General features: G+C 46.6%; 1 protein-coding gene across 1 annotated transcript in view; it reads right to left on the reverse strand.

Moving 5' to 3' along the window:
- The window catches only part of BRINP1 (BMP/retinoic acid inducible neural specific 1), a 95,185-nt gene extending 92,355 nt beyond the window's left edge, over positions 1-2,830 (reverse strand). Inside the window, exon 1 of the mRNA XM_056860488.1 lies at positions 2,568-2,830. Within this exon, the coding sequence (XP_056716466.1) occupies positions 2,568-2,785 (218 nt within the window). The 5' untranslated portion in view covers positions 2,786-2,830. The remainder of the gene's footprint in view (positions 1-2,567) is intronic.
- Between the last annotated feature and the right edge of the window lie 22,040 nt (positions 2,831-24,870).

The raw sequence follows: 24,870 nt of genomic DNA on the forward strand, positions 1-24,870 counted from the left end.
GTGAAAGCTCCCTTAGTTAGTGACTCTGCTTGCAACTAGTTTGCCATTTTGTTGTTACCTGTTGTATATTGTGTGTGTGTGTGTGTTAAGTGCCATTAAGTCGCTTCCGACTCATGGCGACCCTATGAATCAATGTCCTCCAAACATCCTATCCTTAACAGCCTTGCTCAGATCTTCCAAATTGAGGGCTGTGGCTTCCTTAATTGAGTCAATCCATCTCTTGTTGGGTCTTTCTCTTTTCCCGCTGCCCTCAACTTTTCCTAGCATGATTGTCTTTTCCAGTGGCTCTTGTTTTCTCATGATGTGATCAAAGTACGATAGCCTCAGTTTAGTCATTTTAGCTTCTAGGGTCAGTTCAGGCTTGATTTGAGTTAGAACCCACTGATTATTATTTTTTGGCAGTCCAGGGTATCTGTAACACTCTTCTCCAACGCCCCATTTCAAAGGAATCTACTTTCTTCCCATCAGATTTCTGATATTTTTTTAGCTGATGATTATTTATTTATGTATTTATTTTGCTAACCAACTTTTAAAATTTTATTTTATTCATCTTGTATTTTACCATTTTAGGAAAACCAGGTTTACCAATCTGGTATCAAAATAATCATCGTCCCAGTTTTTGCCTTTGGGAATGCCATTCTTTTTAAGTTAGCGCATGCACAAGAGAGCACTAATCTCCTTCCCAGCTGCCCAACTGCAGTTTCTCCAAATATATATTTCATGTATTATTTACTCAAATAGTTATATCCTGCTGTTCCAAAAATGATCCAAGCAGCTGGTCAAATTAGTAACAGATGACTGTTATAAATAATCGACGGTTAAAATACAGAAGACCAAAAAACCAGCCACAGTACAACCGCCAGAAACTCATCAATCCAAAACTAAGCAGATCTAAACTAAGGAGACAGCCAACAGTACATGCAAGTAAGGTCTTTGCTTGACATCCAAACACCAACAACAAGGGCACCAGGTAAGTTAACAGGAAGTCCCAGGGAGGGATGAGCGAATTGCTTTTGTTGCATTTTTTTATTGTTCCAGAATCTAACTCTGCCCTGTATTCTGCTCCCCTTTCATTCTGGTTTTATTTCTACATTTTATTTTGGAATTGGAGTGTACACAATTGGGCGCTGTTTTCAGTCCCTTCCATTCATTTGCATCTATTCCACTTTGGATGAACACACACACACATTAATAAAACAGAAGAAGAAGAAGAAGAAGAAGACTTCTCTGAGCGTACACATGCAAAGGCATCATGATTTCTTTTTGTAAGTGCTTGTTCTGATGTGCACACGTGCTCCTGAACCCAACACTATCTGAAAGAACACTGGCACAACCATACACTGAACTGGTGCAAATCACAGGCATGTTTCAACCATAAATAACTGTGCAGGTTAATAGAACATTTCCAGGCCCCATCTCCATTCAGCATGCAGTGATAAAACAGTACTAGTTAGGGGGGGGGGGGAAGAGAGAGAGAGAGAGAGAGAGAGAGAGGAGAGAGAGGAGAGAGAGAGAGAGAGAGAGAGAGAGAGAGAGAGAGAGAGAGAGAGAGAGAGAGAGAGAGAGAGAGAGAGAGAGAGGAGAGAGAGAGAGAGAGAGAGAGAGAGAGAGAGAGAGAGAGAGAGAGAGAGAGAGAGAGAGAGAGAGAGAGAGAGAGAGAGAGAGAGAGAGAGAGAGAGAGAGGAGAGAGAGAGAGAGAGAGAGAGAGAGAGAGATATATATATATATATATATATATATATATATATAAGGGTTGCCAACTACCAGGTAATAGCTGGAGATCTCCTGCTATTATAACTGATCTCCAGCCGATAGAGATCAGTTCACCTGGAGAAAATGGCCACTTTGGCCAGTCCCTCCCCCTCCTCAAACCCCGCCCTCCTCAGGCTCCGCTCCAAAAACCTCCCGCCGGTTGCAAAAAGGGACCTGGCGATAGATAGATAGATAGACAGATAGACAGATAGACAGATAGACAGATAGACAGATAGACAGATAGACAGATAGACAGATAGACAGATAGAGCAATGACCATATACATGGCTGCTTCACAGTTTGTATTTGTGGACTATGTTTTATTGATGTGCATATGTGTTTCTGTTCACTGGTAAAATACCATCCAAAAAGAATCTTGTTACAAGATTACATACAGCCACGTCAAGATTGCTCTTTTGCAATGTTTTATTAGTGCACATATGCGTATCGCATGGAAGAGAACTGAAGATTCAAAGGAGCCGAAGGAATGAGTTACAGTCCTCTGCACAAAATTTGGAAACTAAACAAAAAATGGTAAAATGGATAATTCCTTGGGAACAATCCTAAGCAAGTCCGCTCAGAACCCTACTGCAGCCTACTCAATCAGCCAACTCCAGAATCCACGGAGAAATGCGGATGCAGAAAATTACAGACTCATCCCTAGGTGTCCATGGACGGTGGACCAATTCATGGTTGCTGCAAGCCTGCCTTGATTCACAGACGTCTAGCTGAACGGTCAAGCCTGAACCACTAAATACAACCTGGATAGTAGTTTTTTTTTAAAAAGCAACCAAAAAAAACGGCGCTCAACGTACCTGTATATTTTATATCGGGTTGTAAATCCTTGACGATGTCTTTCCACAAAGGATAAGTAGCTCCGTGAGTGGTGGAAGGGCCCCCTGTCTGAAATAAGCCAATCAAATTCCTTGGAGACATGTTGGTTGGTAACAGCTGCTTCCTGGTGGGAGGGCTGTCCTGTGATATGGTCCCATATAAAGAGGAAGTAGAGGTACTCAACAACCCTCCAGTTCATGCTTTTCTGCCTGCCTTTTTCCTCTCATTCTTGCTCCATTCTGTGGAGTCCTGTGGGTGGGGAAAAGAAGAAGGAAGGGAGAGAATGGGGAAAGGGAAAGGGAACAGAGAAACAGGGGCAAGGGGAGGGTTTTGACGGTTAAAAAACCAATAGCAAGAAAAGGAATTTAAGTTCATAAAGCTTTGCTGGATCAGACCTAGGTTTGCCAGGTCCTTCTTCACCGCTGGTGTGGAGTTTTTGGGGAGGAACCTGAGTAGGGCAGGGTTTGGGGAGGGGAAGGACTTCAATTCCACAGAGTCCAATTGCAAAGCGGCCATTTTCTCCAGGTGAACTGATCTCTATTGGCTGGAGATCAGTTGCAATAGCAGATCTCCAGCTAGTACCTGGAGGTTGGCAACCCTAATCAGGCCCAAGGTCTTTCTCATCCAGTAGGAAACCAGCTGCCATTGGGAAGCCAGTGTGGTATAGTGTTGCCAACCTCCAGGTGGTAGCTGGAGAGTTCCTGAGATTGCAACTGGTCTCCAGCCCACAGAGGTCAGTTCCCCTGGAGAAAATGGCTGCTTTGCAAGGTGGACTGTATGGCATTATTCATCACTGAAGTCCCTCCCCTCTCCAATTCCCACCCTCCTCAGGCTCCACCCCCACCCCCAAATCTCCAGGTATTTCCCAACTCACAGCTGGCAATCCTAGTGTGGTGTACTGGTTAGAAGGCTGGATAATGACCTGGGAGGCCAAGGTTTGAATCTCTGTTCTGCCATGGAAGCTCACTGGGTTACCTTGGGCCAGTCACACACTGTCCCTCTAACATAGAATCATAGAATCATCGAGTTGGAAGGGACCACCAGGGCCATCAAGGCCAACCCCCTGCACAATGCAGGAAATTCACAACTAGGGCTGTCAATTCGGTTCGGCCCGAACTGAAAATCAGCCGAATTTCCCCTGATTCGGTGGTTTTTAGTTCGGGAGGAACCGAACTCAAAACTGGCGGGCAACCGGGGGGGCCGAATTCAGCGAGTTCGGGAGTTCGCGAATAAATTCGGCAAATTCGACCATCAGTAAGCAGCATAACTGTCAGTAAGCAGCATTCTCCTTCCCCGGCCAATCGGTGGGCAAGCTGGGTCTTCTTCTGGCCAATCAGTCAGGAATGAGTACTGGAGGAATCAGCTGATGTGCGGCCCGGCCAGGGAGAGAGAGAGAGCGAAATCCTCGTGTGTGGGGGGGTGCTTGTGCACATTCGCTCCTTTCTGTGGCTGCAGGGGGCGTATTTTTGGGGGTACAGACACAAAACTTTCACTGGAGCTTCAGATGAAGCTTCTTAAGGTACCCCCCAAGTTTTGTAAACATTGGGTCAGGGTGTCCCAAGATATGGGCTCCCCCCTTTTTCTTTCCATGGCTGCAGGGGGCGCATTTTTGGGGGTACAGATCCCAAACTTTGAGCGGAGTTTCAGACCAGTGTTCTTAAGATACCCCTCAAGTTTTGTAAACATTGGGTCAGGGGGTCTCGAGATATGGGCTCTCCCCCTTTTCCCTCCCCCCTTTTCCATTTATGTGGCTGCAGGGGGCGCTTTTTTGGGGATATAGCCCCCAAACTTTTAGCATAGCTTCAGTCAATTATTCTTAAGATACTACCCAAGTTTTGTAAAGATGGGTTCAGTGGGGGCAGAAATATCAAATATCGCCTCCCCCCCTTTTCTCTTTCCATGGCTGCAGGGGGTGCATTTTTGGGGGTGCAGATCCCAAACTTTGAGCGGAGTTTCAGACCAGTGTTCTTAAGATACCCCCCAAGTTTTGTGAACATTGGGTCAGGGGGTCCCGAGATATGGGCTTTCCCCTTTCCCCTTTTCCCTGTTGGGATGAATGGATCAGCCGATCCTGTGCATCTTCTCCAGAGCAAAACGTTCCGTGCCTAATTGGAATCATCTTGGATTACAAGTCCTCTTCAGCCCCTCTTGATGGAACAGAAGACAGCCACAGTAAGACCCCTTTGGGGGCTTTAATCTATATTAAGTGTCACAGAGTCCAGTTGCCAAAGCAGCTATTTTCTCCAGGTGAACTGATCTCTATCAGCTAGAGATCAGTTGTAATAGCCGGAGATCTCCCTGAAAGTTGGCAACCCTAAACACACCTGCACACACACACGCTTGAACATTTTCCAGATAGAAACAGGAATATATTTGTAAGGTTCATCTCTTGTCCTGGGGATGATACCAAACTTTGAGGCAACTCAGGTTTGATTAGAAAGTTCAAGCTTCTTTCATGCTTTACCCTCACTGGGGTGAAACTGTGACCGACCCTTTTCCAGTTCCATTAGTGAAATATGATAGAAATCTCGCTGTCCAACCCAGCGTGCATTTTGGGACTGATTGCACTTAAATGGGGTAAAATGGAGGTATACATGATGAGGAAACAGCAGGCAATCACGCCAAAGAAATGAACAGAAATGGGAAATTTACCAAAACCCAAAAAGTGAGACAAAAATAGTTAAACGCAGTGAGGGAGGCATTGGAGGGCAATTCCAATACCCTAAATTCTGTTACTGGCACAGTCTGACCTATTTGCAGGGAAAGGAAATGCAGGTACAGTTCTTTCGTTGGTAGAACGCTAATGAGGCAGGATCCTTTTGGGGCTAAGCACACGCTAAGATCCCTCAATTAATGTTCTGGTATTTCTCCCTGGTGTGGTGATTTCCTTCAGCGATGGAATGAGGCATGCCGCTGTTCCTTCGGCTGGCTGGCTGCCTTGCAAAGGGCGAAAAGCCAAAAAAAAAAAAAAAACCCCTGCTTCTTGGCCTCCTGTTAAACATGGATTGCAGCCGGTCCCCCATCAAGATGGTGTAGGGGAAGAGAGAGAGAGAACCCAAAATGGAAGCTTGGCGCCAACAGGCGAGCGTCGGGGACAAGGATTATATTTTATTGTAGTACTCTGATTTTTCAAACTCCCACCTAGGGTTGCCAGTCTCCAGGTGGGGCCTCGAGATCTCCCAGAATTAGAACTGGTCTCCAGACCACAGGGATCAGTTCCCGAAGAGAAAATGGCTGCTCTGGAGGCTGAATATGGTTTTATATTCCACTGAGGGCTCTCTCCTCCCCAAACCCTCCACTGCCCAGGCTCCACTTCCAAATCTCCAGGAATTTCCCAACCCAGAGTTGGCAACTTGACGCCTACCCCATGGAAACTGATCTGTCATGATAATATTGAAAGCACTTTAGAATCTTTGATCCAGCCTCAGCTTACATAAGAAAGGCCCTGCTGGATCAGACCAAGGTCCATCAAGTCTAGCAGTCTGTTCACACAGTGGCCAACCAGGGGCCTCTAGGAAGCTCACAAACAAGACAATGGCAGCAGCACCGTCCTGCCTGTGTTTCACAACACCTAATATATTAGGCATGCTCCTCTGATCTTGGAAAGAATAGGTATGCGACATGACTAGTAGCCATTTTGACTAGTAGCCATTAATAGCCCTCTCCTCCATGAACATGTTCACTCTCCTCTTAAAGCCTTCCAAGTTGGTAGCCATCACCACATCCTGGGGCAGGGAGTTCCACAGTTTAACTATGTGTTGTGTGAAGAAATACTTCATCTGTTTGGAATCTCTCACCCTCCATCTTCAGCAGCTGACCCTGTGTTCTGGTATCATGAGAGAGAAAAAAGCTTCTCCTTGTCCACTCTCTCCATACCATGCTTCGTTTATTATTATTTTTCTTTATACCCCACTTGTCTTCCCAATGAGGACCAAAAGCGGCTTACAACATCATCCTTCCCTCATTCCATTTTTATCCTTACAACCACCCTGTTAGGTAGGCGGAGGGAGAGTGACTGGCTGAAGGTCACCCAGGAGCTTCCATGGCAGTGGGGATCTGAGCCTGGATCTCCCACATCCTAACCCTTTAACCATTACACGATGCTGTCTCTCAATCATGTTGTTTGTGTGAGGCAAGTAGGGTGAAGAATGAGGGGGCACAGCAGATAAGCGATTCACGTCTTTCATGTAAATTGGAGGCACCTGGAGATCTCCCGCTATTACAATTGATCTCCAGACAACCAAGATCAGTTCCCCTGGAGAAAATGGCAGCTTTGGAGGGTGGACTCAATGGCATTATACCCTGCTGAGGTCCTTCTCCTTCCCAAACTCCTCCCTCCCCAGGCTCCACCCCCAAAACCTCCAGGTATTTCCCAACCCAGAGCTGGCAACCCTACCTTCATGAAAAAAACCAAGGTTGCCACTATAAGGTCTTTTATGCATGGCTGTTTCACTCGCTGTCACCCTCTGACGTCTTCGGGTCTTTGTGTTGATTAGGGTTTCCAACCTCCAGGTATGAGCTGCAGATCTCCTGCTATTGCAACTGATCACCAGCCGATAGAAATCAGTTTCCCTGCAGAAAGTGGCCGCTTTGGCAATTGGACTCTATGGCATTGAAGTCCCTCCCCCTGCCCTCCTCAGGCTCCGCCCTAAAAACCTCCCGCCGGTGACGAAGAGGGACCTGGCAACCCTAGTGTTGATAATGCATGCCGTTTCCGATCATCAGAGGTCGCCTTGCTCTCCCTCTGCCTAGGGTTTCCAACCTCCAGGTAGTAGTTGGAGCTCTCCCGCTATTACAACTGATCTCCAGCTGATAGAGATCAGTTCCCCTGGAGGAAATGGCCGCTTTGGCCATTGGACTCTATGGCATCCAAACCCCTCCCCTCCCCAAACCCCTCCCTTCTCAGGCTACACCCCAAAAACCTCCCGCCGGTGGCACAGAGGGACTTGGCAACCCTACCTCTGCCCCTTCCCCGTGTTTTGCCCACGTTTTCAAATTTGAGATAAAACAGGCCTCTGAAAGCATGGGCAAAATGCGGGGAAACGCAGGGGGGGGAGAGGCGACTTCTGACAAACAGAAATGGCATGCATAATCAACACAAAGACCCGAAGTCATCGGAGGGGTGACGGCGAGTGAAACAACCATGCATAAAAGACCAAAGTCTGACCTCAGCCATGTTGTCCTGCCTTCGATCTGCTGCTTCTTTTCTAATTTGCTCTAGTTGTTTTTTCTCCCTTCCCTTTTCCTTCTCCCCCCTCTGAAACACGTCCCCATATGTCATTTTGAATGCGCTGCCCTATAAATGGTTATGGTTCCTGAATGCTTCCTTCCAGCAAGGCTGATCGTGACCTCCCCAGAAGGTTCAAAAATTCAGGTGAGCCGCGGAAAAGGTGTCGGGCATGAGAGAAACGCAATCACTAATGACAGCTCAGGGTGAAGGGAACAACATGTCCGCGCTGATGGAAGCCGGCGTTAAGGTTTAATGAAATGAAACAACCGCCGTTTCAAAAGCCGATGGATCATGAAAATGGACACGGGGATCAATAAAGAGGCACGAAGGAATATAAGAGCCAAATTAGAGAATTAGGAGTGAAAGAAATACAGCAGAGCTGTCTGGGGGGAGGGGGGAGTGGACACACCGAATATGGGTGGTTGAAGGACCTCAAAACAAAAAACCTTGGGTCCACCAGACTTTAGAGAAGCCAAAAAGATCAAGTAAAATGGTCATGGGGTTCGGTCGGTGTGTGTGTGTGTATGTGTGTTAAGTGCCGTCAAGTCGCTTCCGACTCATGGTGACCCTATGAATCAATGTCCTCCAAAACGTCCCATCTTTGACAGTCTTGCTCAGGTCTTGCAAATTGAGGGCTATGGCTTCCTTTATTGAGTCAGTCCATCTCTTGTTGGGTCTTCCTCTTTTCCTGCTCCCCTCAACTTTTCCTAGTTTTGTCTTTTGTCTTTTCCAGTGACTTGTGTTTTCATAACGTGACCAAAGTATGATAGCCTCAGTTTAGTCATTTTAGCTTCTAGGGTCAGTTCAGGCTTGATTTGATCTATAACCCACTGATTTGTCTTTTTGGGCAGTCCACGGTATCCGTAACACTCTCCTCCAACACCCCATTTCAAAGGAATCTACTTTCTTCCTGTCAGCTTTCTTCATTGTCCAGCTTTCCCACCCATACAGGGAATACAATGGCATGAATTAACCTAATCTTGGTGGCCAGTGACACATCCTTACACTTAAGAATCATTTCTAGCTCTTTCATGGCTGTCCTCCCCAGTCTCAATCTCCTTCTGATTTCCTGGCTGCAGTCTCCCTTTTGGTTGATGATGGTGCCAAGGAATAGAAAGTCTTCAACAATTCCAATTTCAAGGTTCGGTGTACCTTTTCCTGAAAGGAAAGGTGCTGAAACAGGAGTCCCCAACATTTATGAGCCTGCTGGCACCTTTGGGATTCTGGCACAGGATAATGGGCTCAATCACAACATGGCTGCCACATAGGGTTGCCAACCTCCAGGTGGCCAAAACGAAAAACCCAGCAACTATGGCCAAATGTCAATAGTAAATATGTCTGATAATCTAAGTTAACAACTACATGCAGTCGTGTGTACTATTCAGATCCCATTAATTTATTACTATATTGGTGTATTAATGCCATATTAAAAAGTCGGCCATAGAAACAATATGTACAATCGCAACCTCTAGTACATAGAAATAGACAACGTAGATGGTTTCAACAGCAATGACGTGTACAAATTGGAAGTCAGAAATCAAAACACAAGACATATTTCGGTCCAAATATGTGACGCTGATGATGTAATATAGCACAGCGTGACAAAGTAATAACAGTGTACTAAAGTCTTAGTCCAAGCAGTAAAACGCTGGTCTCTCCAGATGCACTCTGTTGTGTCCCGGAGGAAAGTGACTTTCAGACTCCAAAAAATATATCAAGTCATCTTATATCAAGTGTGAAAAAATGGGACCTCCAAAAATCTAACCTCCAGGTGGTGGCTGGAGATCTCCTGCTGTTACAACTGCTTTCCAGCCGACAGAGATCAGTCCACTTGGAGAAAATGGCCACTTTGACAACTGGACTCTATGGCATTGAAGTCCCTCAAAGAGAACTGTGACTAGCCCAAGGTCACCCAGCTGGCTTCATATGTAGGAGTGGGAAATCAAACCCGGTTCTCCAGATTACAGTCCACCGCTCTTAATCACTACACCACTCTGGCACCTTCAAATAAATTTGAAAAAACTGGAATGTGCATCAGACTGCCATGAATCAATTCTACATTTAATTTGAAACATCCCTAGATATACTAGAATTTGGGAGCTGATGTGATAGAGTGTCAAACCAGAATCCAGACCATACGGTTTCACTCTGACATGAAGCTTGTTGAGTAACGTTAGGCTCACTTACGCATGCTGGGTCTAACCTACCTTGCAGGGATGTTGTGAGGATTAATTAGGGAGAGGTAGAATCATATATACCACCCAGAGCACTTTGGAGAAAGGGTAGCATAAAAGTGCCCTTGATAGACACATGAAGGAGGGGTGGAATACAGCATAGAGCATATTTCCGTAACAATGAAAGAATACAACCAGGAAAAGTGGCACATTCTAAATTAAAAGTCAGCACGCTCCGACTAACAACCTGGTGCCATGGGGTGTAAATGTCATGTGCATTTTCCCTGAGACACTAACATCACAATCATATTCATTTTTGATTAACATTTCTGTCCCCAGTGCATTGCCTGGGAGATGTTTTCAACATTACGGTTTTACATGTTTCACAAGCATTGTCTACGCAGAATTTTTTCCCCCTACAAACACCATTGTGATCATGTTATTTTTGGGGGTGGGGGAAGGCAATATTGTGAGGTCCATTAAATTTAAGTACTCTCACAGTTACATAATGGCGGTAAAATAGGAACACGGCAACGCTCTCGGATCTCTGGCTAGGCATTCAGCCTTAAGAAATCACGGCCCTGAGGAGCCAAAATTGCAAAAGCCAGAACATCGAAGAGAAAGGGCGGGAGCCTAAGCAGGTCTACTTAGAAGTAAGTCCCCCTTGGGACATGTTTGTAGGACTGCGACCAAACGAGAGGGTAGCGTACAGAAGCAGCAAAGCAAGCTGTGAGCGATGAATCAGGTCGAGGAGCGGCGACCCTTCGGCAAACGGGGGGACTGCGAGAAAGCCAGCCCCGCATCCAGCAATTTAGAAACAAAATGCAATTAAGCGTCGTCAGGCGTTATCAGGCAAATAAGTTGAGTAATTAAGCATGTGATTTGCAGGCTATATCATCTGGGCAAATGGATTTTGTCATGAAAGAATGGCACCAAAGACCGGGGCACGGGGCATACAAAGTTACCCCCCTCCCCGAAGGACTGCCTGAACCGCAAGATGAACTTTATGTCTCGCATTTTGATTGTTCGATGTAAAAACGTCTCAGTCGATGCCCCATAAGTGAGTTGTTGTTGTGTGTGTGTGTGCACAACAGAGACGGAAGAGATGGTGTTTTGGATCTGGCTGTTGTGGGTTTTATGAAAATGTGTTGTGATCGTTAACAAATTGGATAGAAGCTGCCTCGGGAAAGCTTCTTCCAATTCCATTCATTTCCCCCATGACATAGAACACTATCATTGCCTAGCCTGCTGGAACTCATTGGTAGAACCTGTATCCTGATTAGGGCTGCCAACCTCCAGGTATTAGCTGGAGATCTCCTGCTATTACAAGTGATCCCCAGCCAATAGAGATCAGTTCCCCTGGGGAAAATGGCCACTTTGGCAATTGGACTGTCTGGCATTGAAGCCCCTCCCCAAACCTGCCTTTTTCAGGCTCTGCCCCCCCCCCAAAAAAAACCTCCTGCCACTTGTGAAGAGGGACCTGGCAGCCCTAATCCTGATCCCCAATTCTGGGTTGGGAAAACCCTGGGGGTGGAGCCTGGGAGGGCAGGGTTTGTGGAGGAGAGGGACCTCAGCGGGGTATAAAGCCATGCTCCAAAGCAGCCATTTTCACCAGGGAAAATGCTCTCTGTAGTCTAGAGATCAGGACTAATTCAAGGAGATTTCCAGGACCCACCAAGAGGTTGGCAACCCAATTGTTCTGCAAAATTTATTGGCCCAAATTTATTCAACCGAATATTGCCAAATTTATTCGGCATTATTCCGAGCCCAACCTTCAGCTCTACACCCTGTGTTTTTCAGGTTTGGGTTTATTAACCCGAACATTTTCCATTTTCAGGAAAACCCTAGTTGGAGAGGAGGTGGGAGATGTTCAGCCTGCCGTGGAAAAATAAGAGGAGGATAAAAAGAGGTGTGTGGGCTCTGTCTTGGTGCTCCTCCTTCAGTAGCCCAACCTCTTGTCCAGCCCCCTGCAGTGCCTCACGGCCCTCTGCCTGCTGTGGGAGATGTAGGGCTCTGAACCCCTTGCTGCCATCCTCTTCACTACCAACCACCAACTTCTCGTATCTCCTCCACCTGGCAACTGTCCAAGAGCACCTCCTTCAACTCTGGCTCTGGCCCAGCTAGCAAAGGGATATGGGCGATAAACTCCCACTCACTTGGGGTTCACAGTGGGGGAAAGTGCACTGTTGGTGTGATGTCTGTGGGTTTCTCAAAAACATCTGGTGGGCACTATTGGAAGGTCCCCCGCCTCAGTTGAGACACCCCAACTTGATCCCCAATCTCCCCTTAGTTGTTTTGAAGGGTACCCCCCAAAAAAGGTGACACTCTAGGAATTTCCCTTTGTCTCTATGGAGAAGAGCATAGAGACATGGGGAAATCCCTAGAGTGTCACGATGGAGGCCATGTTCTGGCCATTTTTTTTCTCCCACCTCTCAATTTCTCGAGAGCGAGGGGTTGAGGCTGAGAGTAGGGAGGGGGTCACCACTTCCCAAGGAAGCCTGAGGAACCACTCAAACTGTTAGAAAATTCTTCCTAATGTCTAGATGGAAACTCTTTTCATTTAATTTCGACCCGATGGTTCTGGTCCCTGGGGCAACAGAAAACAACTATCCTCTATATGACAGCCCTTCAAGTACTTGAAGATGGTTATCATATCACCTACATCAATATCATATCAGATCACCTAGTACATTAATAAATTTAGAGCAGCAGGTGATCCACAATGGTGGGTCTCCAGGGTCATTAGAAAGACCCCCTCCCCTTGCTGTATAGGTGTTCTGACATTGTGTGGCATTTTACTCGGCCTTAATAAATGGAGGATTTTTTTTTTTTTTTGGCTCGTGTTCCTTTCCCTCCCCTATTGTACCAATGCGGCTCCCGGCAAATTTGGGTCCACTGGAACGTGGCGCTTGTCCAGAGCTCCCATTCTGCATTCCAAAACTCTCCTCTGCTCTTCACACCCCTGATTTCAAATGTCAGCTCCCTTCTAAACAAGATGTTCTCACACTTTCCCAGCCTCCTGTAACCTGTTCCTGCTAGAAAGAGAGAGCCGGGGAACCAGAAACGAGAAAACGCGATAATGAAACAAGCTCCCTCTCACTTTTAGCTTCACACACAATTAGCGTGCGCCCCCCCCCCCCCCGTACGTCCCATGTTTGGTTTCTAAGCCAGACGAAATGGTGTTTGCTTAGTGTGATTTTACTGGAGGGAAGAAACTAACAATTTCTGTCGGTACCGGCAGTTCTGCTGCAGATGTACAATCTGCCTCCAGGGAGAAAGAGAGAGAAACAGAGAGGCTGGGTAACATTCTGAAGGGCAAAGGAATGAATGATGAGTCAGCGAAGAAATGGCATTTCGGGAACACGAGGTGCTGAGGATTCTGGCCGGATTCTGGGGAAAAGGCTAAAACGGCTGCTTAACCTTTGCCTTTGGCTCCCCCGCGTGCATCCAAATGATTACCTCTTCTAGTCTCAATGGGCTTTAAGGTTCACCCGCCACAATCTTAGTGTCAGAAACACCACCACAAATACTAAGAAGGCATTAAATGGGAATCCGGAATATTCAGTAGGGATAGGGTTGCCAACTTCGAGGTGGTAGCTGGAGATCTCCCGCTATTAAGCTGATCTCCAGGTGATAGAAATCAGTTCCCCTGGAGAAAATGGCCACTTTGGCTATTGGACTCTATGGCATTGAAGTCCCTCCCCTCTCCAAACCTCGCCCTCCTCAGACTCCACTCCCAAAATCTCCAGGTATTGCCCAACCTGGAGCTGCCAACCCTAAGTAGGGAGAGGTAGATGTACATTTTCATGGTAGAAAATGTGCTTTGTATGCTAGAGCTGCCAGAATCAGTCCCTGCTATCACTTGTTAAAGGGTCTCACTCAGAAGCTGCTTGGAAAGGCCTGAAACCTCAAAGAGTTGCTACCAGTGTGGTGTAGTGGTTAAGAGTGGTGGACCCTAATCTAGTAGAACTGGGTTTGATTACCAGCTCCTACACACAAGTGGCAGACTCTAATCTGGTGGACCGGGTTGGTTTCCCCACTCCTACATATGAAGCCAGCTGGGTGACCTTGGGCTAGTCACAGTTCTCTCTGAACTCTCTCAGCCCCACCTACTTCACAAGGTGTCTGTTGTGGGGAAAGGAAGGGAAGGAGATTGTAAGTCAGTTTGATTCTCTTTTAAAAAGGTAGAGAAAGTCGGCATATAAAAACCAGATTGAAGGTATCAGGGTCAACTCTGCTACAATCTTCTTCTTGCAGTTCACAGCGCTGAGCAAGACAGACCAATATTCTGACTCAAATAGAAGACAGCTTCATGTTTGGCTTACTACATCACAACATAAAAACCGCTGGCACTCAAACACACATTCATTTGTGAATCCGTTATCCATAGGGTTGCCAGCTCTGGGTTGGGAAATACCTGGAAAATTTGGGGGGTGGAGCCCGAGAAAGGTAGGGTTTGGGGAGGGGAGGGTCCTCAGCAGGATATAATGCCATAGAGTCCAATTTCCAAAGCAGCCATTTTCTCCAGGTGAACTGATCTCCGTCTCCTGGAGATCAGCGGAGATCTCCAGCCACCACCTGGAGGTTGGCAACCCTAGTTATCCAATTGCCAGTGCAATCCTAGGACCACTTTGCTGGGAGGCATCTCCATTGGATGGACCTGAGTCGGATTCTGCACCGACTTTCTGAGGACTGCCTGGTTAGAGAACAAATAAACACACCAAAAATCACCACCAGAACTTCCGAACGGTCATTTGACCTTGAATTCTGTGCTGACATCAGGGGTCGATTGGCTCTTTAAGCTTGCCAGGAAACTTCCTGGTTGGCCATTGCCCTGAAGGGCTACCGGTGGCTAGGAGCAAGCAGAGCCAAGGAGCCCCTGCAGGGCTGACAGCACCACATGGGGTGAGCATCTTGGAACCGGGCCATGGCGACAATGATATGCGGCACACCGCAGGGGACACTCGGCGCCTTTTGATACAGAGCGGTTTCAACATCCAAATCCATCCCATCTGACAGATTCGGACGAAGATATTGAAAGCAGAATCTGTCTCGGCAATAGCTCTCGGTCTGTCTCATCAATCAAGTTGTCTTTGTGTTGTTGTTTCTGGTTTAATTCAGACGTCAAGGTCCTTTCCCCCCCCCCTCGTCCCTGACATGCAGAAATTGTGACCTCTGCGTGGGTCTGCACAAAACGGAAAGGGACAGGCGCTGCAGAGAAGAGACCCAGAGTGGACAGGAGATGCGATTGGTATTGATTCTTGGCCTTCATACACTAATACCCCCCCTTTCAAGAGCTTGGACAGTCTGCAGCAGTTCGGCGAGATATTGAAGGTATCAGGGTCAGCTCAGCTGCAATCGATGTTCCCCGGCTCTGCTGGAGTTTGCAAGCGAAGCTCAATGTTGGGGAGAGAGGAGGGAGCCATTCTAAATTAAAGTTTACCATGCAGAGTATGCTACAAAAGGGACTTAATGAAAGACCAAGACTAAATAATGCTGGCACCAGTTCAGTGGTGTAGCAAGAACGATTCCAGCGATACAGAGGAGATGGGGAAACCCTGAAGCACAGAGAGAAAGGGCACTTTCACACACACACACTGAATAATACACTTTCAAACCACCTTCAATGCACTTTAACAATCGTTTGCATGTGGATTTTGCTGTTTCACATAGGAGAATCCAGCTGCAAAGTGCATTGAAAGTGGATTGAAAGTGCATTATTCGGCATGTGTGAAAGTGCCAAAAGTCTCATAGTTGCTCATGTTAGCAAGGCAAAAAACATGAATAAATATTAGAAGAGCAAGCATCTCCTTCTGTTTGATCAGTTCATACAATAGACACATGAAGCTGCTTTCTATTAAGTCAGTCCGTCGGTCTGTCAAGGCCAGTATTGTATACCCAGACAGAAGAAGAGTTGGTTTTATACCCTGCTTTTCTCTACCTTTTAAGGCATCTCAAAGCGGCTTACACCTTCTCTTCCCCTCCCCACAGCAGTCAACTTGTGAGGTAGGGGAGGCTGAGAGAGCTCTAAGAGAACTGTGACTAGCCCAAGGTTACTCACCAGGCTTCATGTAGAGGAGTGCGGAATCAAACCCAGTCCTCCAGGTTAGAGTCCACCACTCTTCACCACTACACCTGGTGCCTCCTTGGGGAAAGGCCCAGGGAGACTGAAGGGAGGTCTAGGTATCTTGATTTCCACTGCTATGGATGTGAAATGAGCTAAAACCACTACACCATGCTGGCTGTCAGGCAGTGGCTTTCTAGGGTCTCTGACGAGGTCTTTCACACATACCACCTGCTACCTGACCCTTTAATTGGAGATGGCGGGGACTGAACCTGGGACCTTCTGCATGCCAAGTGGATGCTCTACCAATGAACCACCGATCCTTAATTACCCTGGGACTGGCTTCAGCACCCAAGCAGGTTCGATGCCAGGAGATGCAGGAGCAGTTCCTCAGAGCTTTTCCAACATCAAAACAGCAGCCATGTGGAAACTCAACAGAGATACAGCCTCTAGAGGAAGGGCATTTTAACCATTCTAACCACATGGCTTTGCCAATCCAAGCCAACCAACCTAGTCTCCTTATTAGCCCTAGAAGTGGAAATATGAGAAGCATCTTCTCTTAGCCTGTCTTTTTTGTAGGGTTAATAATAATGTGTGTGTTTACATGTGTACACACATATCATCAGGGCTGCTGCAGTAACTTCCTCTCACGCCATCTGAATCACGGCCCTCTGAAGTTCCTATTTCTAATTTTTTAAATGCCCAGAATTACCTACATTTTTAAATGCCCAGAATTACCTACAGTTTGACCCTTAGGTCTGTATTTTGTTTATTTCTTAACTAACATTTGTATACACTTTCCCAAACCCATTTTCAAAGCCACTTACTACTTTAAAAATGAAATACATTGTCACTGCTGATAACCAACGTGCCAATCGGTTAAACAATCTCAGCAACCGGCTATCATCAAAAATATCATCTAACAGTTCTGAAAGCAGGAGTCAACCAGAAGCCTTCCTCACAAAAACCTAACCAAACAAGAATATTTTTGCTCCTGGATTTTGTGAATCGCTGCAAACCAGGCACAAACAGCACTCTTTACAAAATTGGGGAATGGAAACAGAGAATTCCTAGTGAATCCATCCCACTTTGGAAACCAGGCAATTTAAAATGACAACATTTGGGGAGAAATTCAGCCAGATAATTTTTTTTTAAAGCATCTTTTCACTGAAAGAGACCGCTGAGTCTGCATCATGCTCCCCTCAACATTACAGCATCCCGTTCTTTCTCATCCATCTTCTGCCCAAGCGGCATCTTTTCTCGCGGAAAAGGGACAGGTATTCCAGCAGTGTCTTGGACTCAGGTATTAATGCTTTGATGTGCACTGTACAAACACACCAGATGGCAGAGTATTCCCTGCCAGCATGTCAGGGCCCGTTTGCCGTGAGCGCCCGTAACCCCTGTCTCATTGAATATGCATTTGTGTGTCTGATTTTGCTGGAGACATCTGAAGGCAGAAAGCCATCCAGACAAATGAAAGCCCCAGATAATAAGACATGTCCACGGTCTGGATTTGTGATGAGAAATTGCCAAGAACTATCAGCATGTATACTACCCATCCCACTCAACAAAGTTGGAAGCCTTCTTCCAGCTTCAGGCACCTTCTTCCGATTTAAGTGGCTCCTCCTCGGGTGGAACAGCCACTTCTGTCAGCGGATGGCTCCTTAGAACAGAAGAAAGGCCATGCTGGATCAGACCATCAAGTCCAGCAGTCTGTTCACACAGTGGCCAACCAGGTGCCTCTAGGAAGTCCACAAACAAGACAACTGCAGCAGCAGCATCCTGCGTGTGTTCCACTGCACCTAAGATAACAGGCATGCTCATCTGATCCTGGAGAGAATGGGTATGCCTCATGACTAGTATCCATTTTGACTAGTAGCCATGTATAGCCCTCTCCTCCATGAACGTGTCCACTCCCCTCTTAAAGCCTTCCAAGTTGGCAGCCATCACCACATCCTGGGACAAGGAGTTCCACAATTTAACTATGTGTTGTGTGAAGAACTGGAAGAAGGCTGGAGGAAGGCCTAGGCTGGAGGAAGTGTTGAGGATTAGATAGCGAGCTTCGTTACATGTCAGACAGACAAGGGTTAAATTGTTTGTATTGATGCTGACCAGTTCAAGAAAGTGATGTAATCTCCAATGTGTCAATTAGCTATTGGTCAGAGAGGATCAGTTGTAAACATGTTGTTGGTCAGGTACCCACAATCTGCATATTACTGCTGCTTTCCTTTGTTTAGAAGAGAAAGCAGTACACAGTTACCTTTTGGATACCGAACAGTGAGGATGGGGCAACTCTGTAATTTAGAGATGCCATGTGCATAAGTTTAGATCCTGCCAGAACTATTATGGCACGTATAGGGAACTAGAGATGTAGTAAGGATTTCTTGTTTTTAACCTCCAGTTACCCTACCCCATTTTATAGTGAGTAAAGTTTGTTTTTGCTAAGACAAAGGACTTTGTCTATTCATTGCGTGTGTGTGCTTTATTTGACTTTCACCAGCCACAATCATACGATCCAAAATCCTCTGATAAAAGAATTTTCTCATCAGGAAGACTTCGAACTTTGCGGAGCAGAGAGGTAGAGAGCAGACTTGCCTTCCATCCTTTCCTTGAAGACACAGGAGGCAAAAGGGTATATCCCTCTCTGACCTACTGTCCAAAATGGAGGATCATAAACATTCATTTAGATATCTGTCCAGTCAGGGGAACATAACCCACCACTTGACCTAGGGTTGCCAAGTCCCTCCGGGCCACCAGTGGGAGATGTTGGGAGGCGGGTACAGGGGGCGGCGATCTGTGCCCCTGCATGAAGATGGCCCTTCCAGCGCAATGCGGAAGCACCGGCATCACACCAGGAGACCCTCTATTACTTGTCCCACTCCCTAAACTCCATGGTTTCCATAGAGTTTTGCGGAGAGTGCTAGCAAGAAAGAAAGAAAGAAAGAAAGAAAGAAAGAAAGAAAGAAAGAAAGAAAGAAAGAAAGAAAGAAAGAAAGAAAGAAAGAAAGAAAGAAAGAAAGAAAGAATCATGGCCTGAAACATCTCCCCACCACCACCACCACTCTCCTTTATTAAACCTGGTGAATTGTGAACTTAGAAGTGTACACATTTTTGTGTTGTTTAAGTTGACCCTAGGGTTGCCAACCTCCAGGTGGGGCTTGGAGATCTCCCAAAATCACAGAGACTACAGAGAAGAAGGAGGAGGAGGAGGAGGAGGAGGGTTGGTTTTTATATGCTTACTTTCTCTGCCACTTAAGGGAGAATCAAACTGGCTTACAATCACCTTCCCTTCCCCTCCCCACAACAGACACCCTGTGAGGTAGGTGGGGCTGAGAGAGCTGTGACTAGCCCAAGGTCACCCAGCTGACTTCATGTGCAGGAGTGGGGAAACAAATCCAGTTCACCAGATTAGCCTCCACTGCTCATGTGGAGGAGTGGGGAATCAAACCCGGTTCTCTAGATCAGAGTCCACCGCACCAAATCACCGCTTTTAACCACTACACCACACTGAAGGAGGAGGAGGAGGAGGGGAGAAAGAAGATTTTTATACCCCAATGTCCCCCACCTTTAAGAAGTCTCAAACTGGCTTACAATCACCTTCCCTTTCTCTTCCCACAACAGACACCTTGTGAGGGTAGGGGGGCTCAGAGAGTTCAGAGAGAACCATGACTAGCACAAGGTCACCCAGGTGGCTTCATGTGCAGGAGTGGGGAAACCAACCCTAGCTGTGACCATTCCACCTTGAGTGACTCTGCTAGGTGGTTAGCCTCTTGACCGAATCTAGTCCTCTTATGGTATTGCTCTCAGCTTCACTGACACACACAAATCCCCTCACCATCTTAAGGTGTGTGTCCTGTCTTGCCTCTCCCTTATTTGATTTTTCCATCTACCGTCCCAAACTCCGGGACAGCTGCCTTCTTTTCACACTCTTCCATCTGTTTGGAACTCCATGTCAACTAATTCTTTGCTGTTGCCTGCTCACTTTTCATATGCACCCTCTCTATATATATACATCCTAGTTTGCTATTGGTAGCAGTCACTTTGTTACCTCTCTGTGTAAAGCGGGCCTCTGCCAAAACAGCTCACACATTTTGGGGGCCCATTTGCACGCGTCCCAAAATACCTTTCTCTTTCGCTGATCTTAGCAATGTTCTCTTCCTTTCCCTCGAAAATTCCAACAGATGTTTCGCTGTCTGGAGGGGCTGGCGGCACCACAGAATGGAGGAAAGCCAACCTTCCCACCTGCTTTCCCCTTCTGTGTCTCCTGGATGGTGACTGCATTGGTTGGGGGGGGACACCAGCATAAGGATATCGGGATTCTCCCAGAGAAGTCTGGGAATTAAAAAGAGCTTAGCGGTACAAGGGGGATTTGATTGGCCTACCATAAGAACATAAGGAAAGCCCTGCTGGATTAGACCAAGGCCCATCAAGTCCGGCAGACTGTTCACACAGTGGCCAACCAGGTGCCTCTAGGAAGCCCCCAAGGAGATGTGATTGCAATACTCAAACAGTCATCCTCGGGGCATGCAAAGTGAATCTTGGGTTACTTTACAGAGCTTCACTCAACCCTTAGCTAAATTGTGGAATTCCTTGCCCCAGGGGAGTGGACATGTTCATGGAGGAGAGGGCTATCCATGGCTACTAGTCAAAATGGATACTAGTCATGGTGCATACCTACTCTCTCCAGGATCAGAGGAGCAGGCCTATTATGTGAGGTGCTTTGGAACACAGGCAAGGCAGTGCTGCTGCAGTTGTCTTGTTTGTGGGCTTCCTAGAGGCACCTGTTTGGCCACTGTGTGAACAGACTTCTGGACTTGATGGACCTTGGTCTGATCCAGCATGGCCTTTCTTATGTTCTTATGACTCATACTGTCTGGAGGAGCTGTTGCGGGTGAATGGGCAGGTAAAGGTTGTCCATCTGTCCCTCCTAGACATTTTGTACCTCCTGGATTAGTAGGAAGGACAAGGCCTTACATTTCATGGGAGGCAACGTTTGGTGGCAATTCTATTATTTTGCGCAGAGCTGGTGACGTCAGGATGAGGATTTCTGGCCTCCATGTGTAATCCCAGAATTACAACTGATGTGCAGACTACAGAGGTCAGTTCCCCTGGAGGAAATGGCAGCTTTAGAAGAAGGACTCAGTGGTATTATACCCTGCTGAGCTTCCTCCCCTCTTAAAAGGCTGTCCTCCCCAGGCTCTACCCCCAAATCTCCAGGAATTTCCTTACCCAGAGTTGGCAACCCTACCCATATGACAAAAGAAAGTATACTGTGGATTTGAGGAAGTGATAGGTGATGGAGACGTGGAGTTTGTTGTTATTCATAGAATTATAGAATCATAGAGTTGGAAGAGACCACCAGGGTCATCTAGTCCAATCCCCTGCACAATGCAGGGAATTCACAACTACCTCTCCCCCCTCCAGTACCCCCAGGGACCCCTACTCCTTGCCCAGAAGATGACCAAGATGACCTCCCTCTAATGATCTGACTGCTACTAGGCTACGGGAGATCAGAGTTCAAATCCCCACTTAATGGACAACCACAGTCACCTTCTCTCAACCTAGCCAATCTCCAGGTACTAGCTGGAGATCTCCTGCAATTACAGGTGATCTCCAGTTGATAGAGATCAGTTCCCCTGGAGAAAATGGCCACTTTGGCAATTGTACTCTATGGCAATGATAATAGCCCACCACACAGGGTTGTTGTGCCAAAAGAGAGAAAGGAAAGCCATGTACTTCACCCCGAGGTCCTTGGAGCGAGGGCGGGGTACAGGTGTGCCCGATGTTTGTATTTCCCTCATTATGGTTGCTTCTCTTTCAGCATTTAAAAATAGGGATCGTGGGTTCTCATCGCAAGGATCACGGCCCAAGTCCTCCACCCCAACTGGAACTCTAGATTGCTTTTCTTTGCCTGCTGTATTAGGGTTGCCCGCTCCTGGTTGGGAAATACCTGGAGATGTTTGGGGCGGAGCCAGAGGAGGGTGGGGTTTGGAGAGGGGAGGGACTTCAATGCCATTGAGTCCAATTACCAAAGCAGCCATTTTCTTCAGGGGAACTGATCTCTGTCACCTGGAGATCAGTTGTAATAGCGGCAGATCTCCAGCTAGCACCTGGAGGCTTGCAATCCCATGCGGTATGCATCATTTATTTGGTCCCATTAGAAATCTGCAGCATGGACCTATGGATACAATCCTATCCCATATCACAATCCCCTGTTACGATAGAAAACCAAATACATTCTGCTTCTGAGGTGTCACAGTAATGGATTTACAGCCATTACTGCCTGGAACCCTGAGTCCTGGCAAAGTATGCACATATCCCCCAACCTGTTTGAGCCCTGGCTCCATGCTCCTTGCATGTACTCTGCAATAGCCAGTCATTCACAGAGTGAAAAACCAGAAGGTTACTTGACCGAGAAAATAGTATTGTCCTAAAACAGGCACTCAAGACTTAACCATATACTTCAGCAGCTGGGGTTGTGAACTGTGTAGAGCTTTAGGGCTGGAGGAAAATTCCTTCCTGACCCCAAAGGGGCAATCAGCATGACCCTGGGCATGTAAGAAAGGGCCCCAAGAGAAAGCCAAACACTGACTTATCCCTTCCTGCCCTTACCTCTGATGGCTTTTGTCCTGAAAACCCTGTGGGGTATCTTTGCCATCCCATTCCGCCACTTCTTTATGCAGGCTTAACAGGTTGTTATTGATCAACTAATAATATGTGTTTCTATCCTCCAAAAAGCTTCAGCTGCCCATTGCCACACATTAAGCTCCCATTACAAAGCCAGCATGTTCTTCTTCAGACCACTTGGCAATATGGTTGCCAGCTCTGGATTGAGAAATACCTAGAGATTTGGGGGGGGCGGAGCCTGAGGAGGATGGGGTTTGGAGAGGGGAGGGACTTCAGGAGAGTATAATGCCATAGAGCAAGGGTGTCGGACACATTTGTTATGAGTAGGGTTGCCAGGTCCCTTTTTGCCACAGCTGGGAGGTTTTTGGGGCGGAGCCTGAGGAGGGCAGGGTTTGGGGAGGGGAGAGACTTCAATGCCATAGAGTCCAATTGCCAAAGCGGCCATTTTCTCCAGGTGAACTGATCTCGATCGGCTGGAGATCAGTTGTAATAGCAGGAGATCTCCAGCTAGTACCTGGAGGTTGGGGGGGAAAAGGCACCACTGTACCAATATCAATGGATAAGGAACTTAGTACAGGAACGAAACATACAACAAGGTGCAAAAGTACAAACTTTATGTGCTACAAAGATTCCTATTAGTTATAAGGTGTCTAAACATACATAACACCAACCATAAAGACAAACGTAGTGGCTATATACAACAATAAATATGAACAAAGTCATAGATTGAAGTTGCTTTCTCATAAGAGTGTCTTTCTCTAATTATATAGCTTCCAAACGTGAGGAATCCTAAAGAGGAAAAGAGACTTGATAGTGAGGAGATGATCTTTTCGAGTTCCAAAGAACAACTCTTCATCACTCCTTCCTGTATATTATACAAAAATTGCACATTCTGTATTCACTCATGCGGTTACAAATTCTAAAAACAATACCAATAAAGATATACTCACACAAAATCTCTTGTATAATCATGTATACAAATCCCGTTCTGGGTAAAGTTTCAAGTAGCCAAGTTTGATTCACCTCCCCAACGGTATGAGTATATCTTTATTGGTATTGTTTTTAGAAGGGTTGGTGTTATGTATGTTTAGACACCTTGTAACTAATAGGAATCTTTGTAGCACATAAAGTTTGTACTTTTGTACCTTGTTGTATGTTTCGCTCCTGTACTAAGTACCTGGAGGCTGGCAGCCCTAGTTGCAAGGGCCAGATATGACTTAAATGCCACTCTGTCAGGCTGGGCCATGCCTCGCCAGCCCAGATTGGGACTGGGGTGTGTGTGTGGCTGCCTTGCCTGGCTCGTGGGCTGGATAAGAGCTCTCAAGGGGGCAGCTCAGGCTCCCAGGCCATTTGTTTGACACTCCTGCCAAAGTGTCCACCTTCCAAATGGCCATTATATCCAGGGGAAGTGATCTCTGTCCCCTGGAGATCCGTTCTACTAGTGGGAGATTCCCAGCCATCACCTGCGTCTTTAGAAAACCTGTTGGAAGAACCCTTTGTGGTCACATGGAATGCTATAGGCTGAAGTAGCCTCATGGTGAAACGTGCTAAACTACCTAGGATACACGTTCCTATGTTATTTGTCTGCTCTGGACCCACAACCCCAGTACTATTGATCTGGGCAATAAAGCAAGACACACGCTTCGCAAGCCGGAGTCTGTTACACCGCATGGTGACTACTGATGATTCGTCTTGCATGTCCCAGAAGATTTAGCTTGTTAAAATGGTCATTGATCGTTTACAAACTTTTTTGTCACCGACTATCCGGAAAGGGTATTATTGTGTCGTATGGTTGGTGCTACTTGGTTTGCTGTATTTTGTATGTATCGTGTATTTGGGAATCTAGAGTCTGTTTCTGTCTGTCCTGTATGTTGGTAATATATTGAATAATATTGAGCTACGTGCTGTTATTTGTTCTGAGTCACCACCTGGAAGTTGGCAAGCCTACTTGGCAACCCTCCAGCTATCCTAGTTCAGACATGTAGGTCGGAAATGTTACATACAATACCTATGCTGACCTTCAGCTTTTAAAAAATAAACATTCGGAAAGTAGCATTTCTTAGTAGGGCAGAGCTCTAAAAAGCAATAGCTAGAGGGTATGAAGTTACCCTACCTCGCTGTCTGTGTCAGCACTCTTATCGTCTGCTGAGCTGGTGTTTGTTACTCAAGTTTTTCAGCTAATTCTTGTA

Source organism: Euleptes europaea, chromosome 14, assembly GCF_029931775.1.
Source record: "Euleptes europaea isolate rEulEur1 chromosome 14, rEulEur1.hap1, whole genome shotgun sequence".
NCBI classification, from domain to species: Eukaryota; Metazoa; Chordata; class Lepidosauria; order Squamata; family Sphaerodactylidae; genus Euleptes; species Euleptes europaea.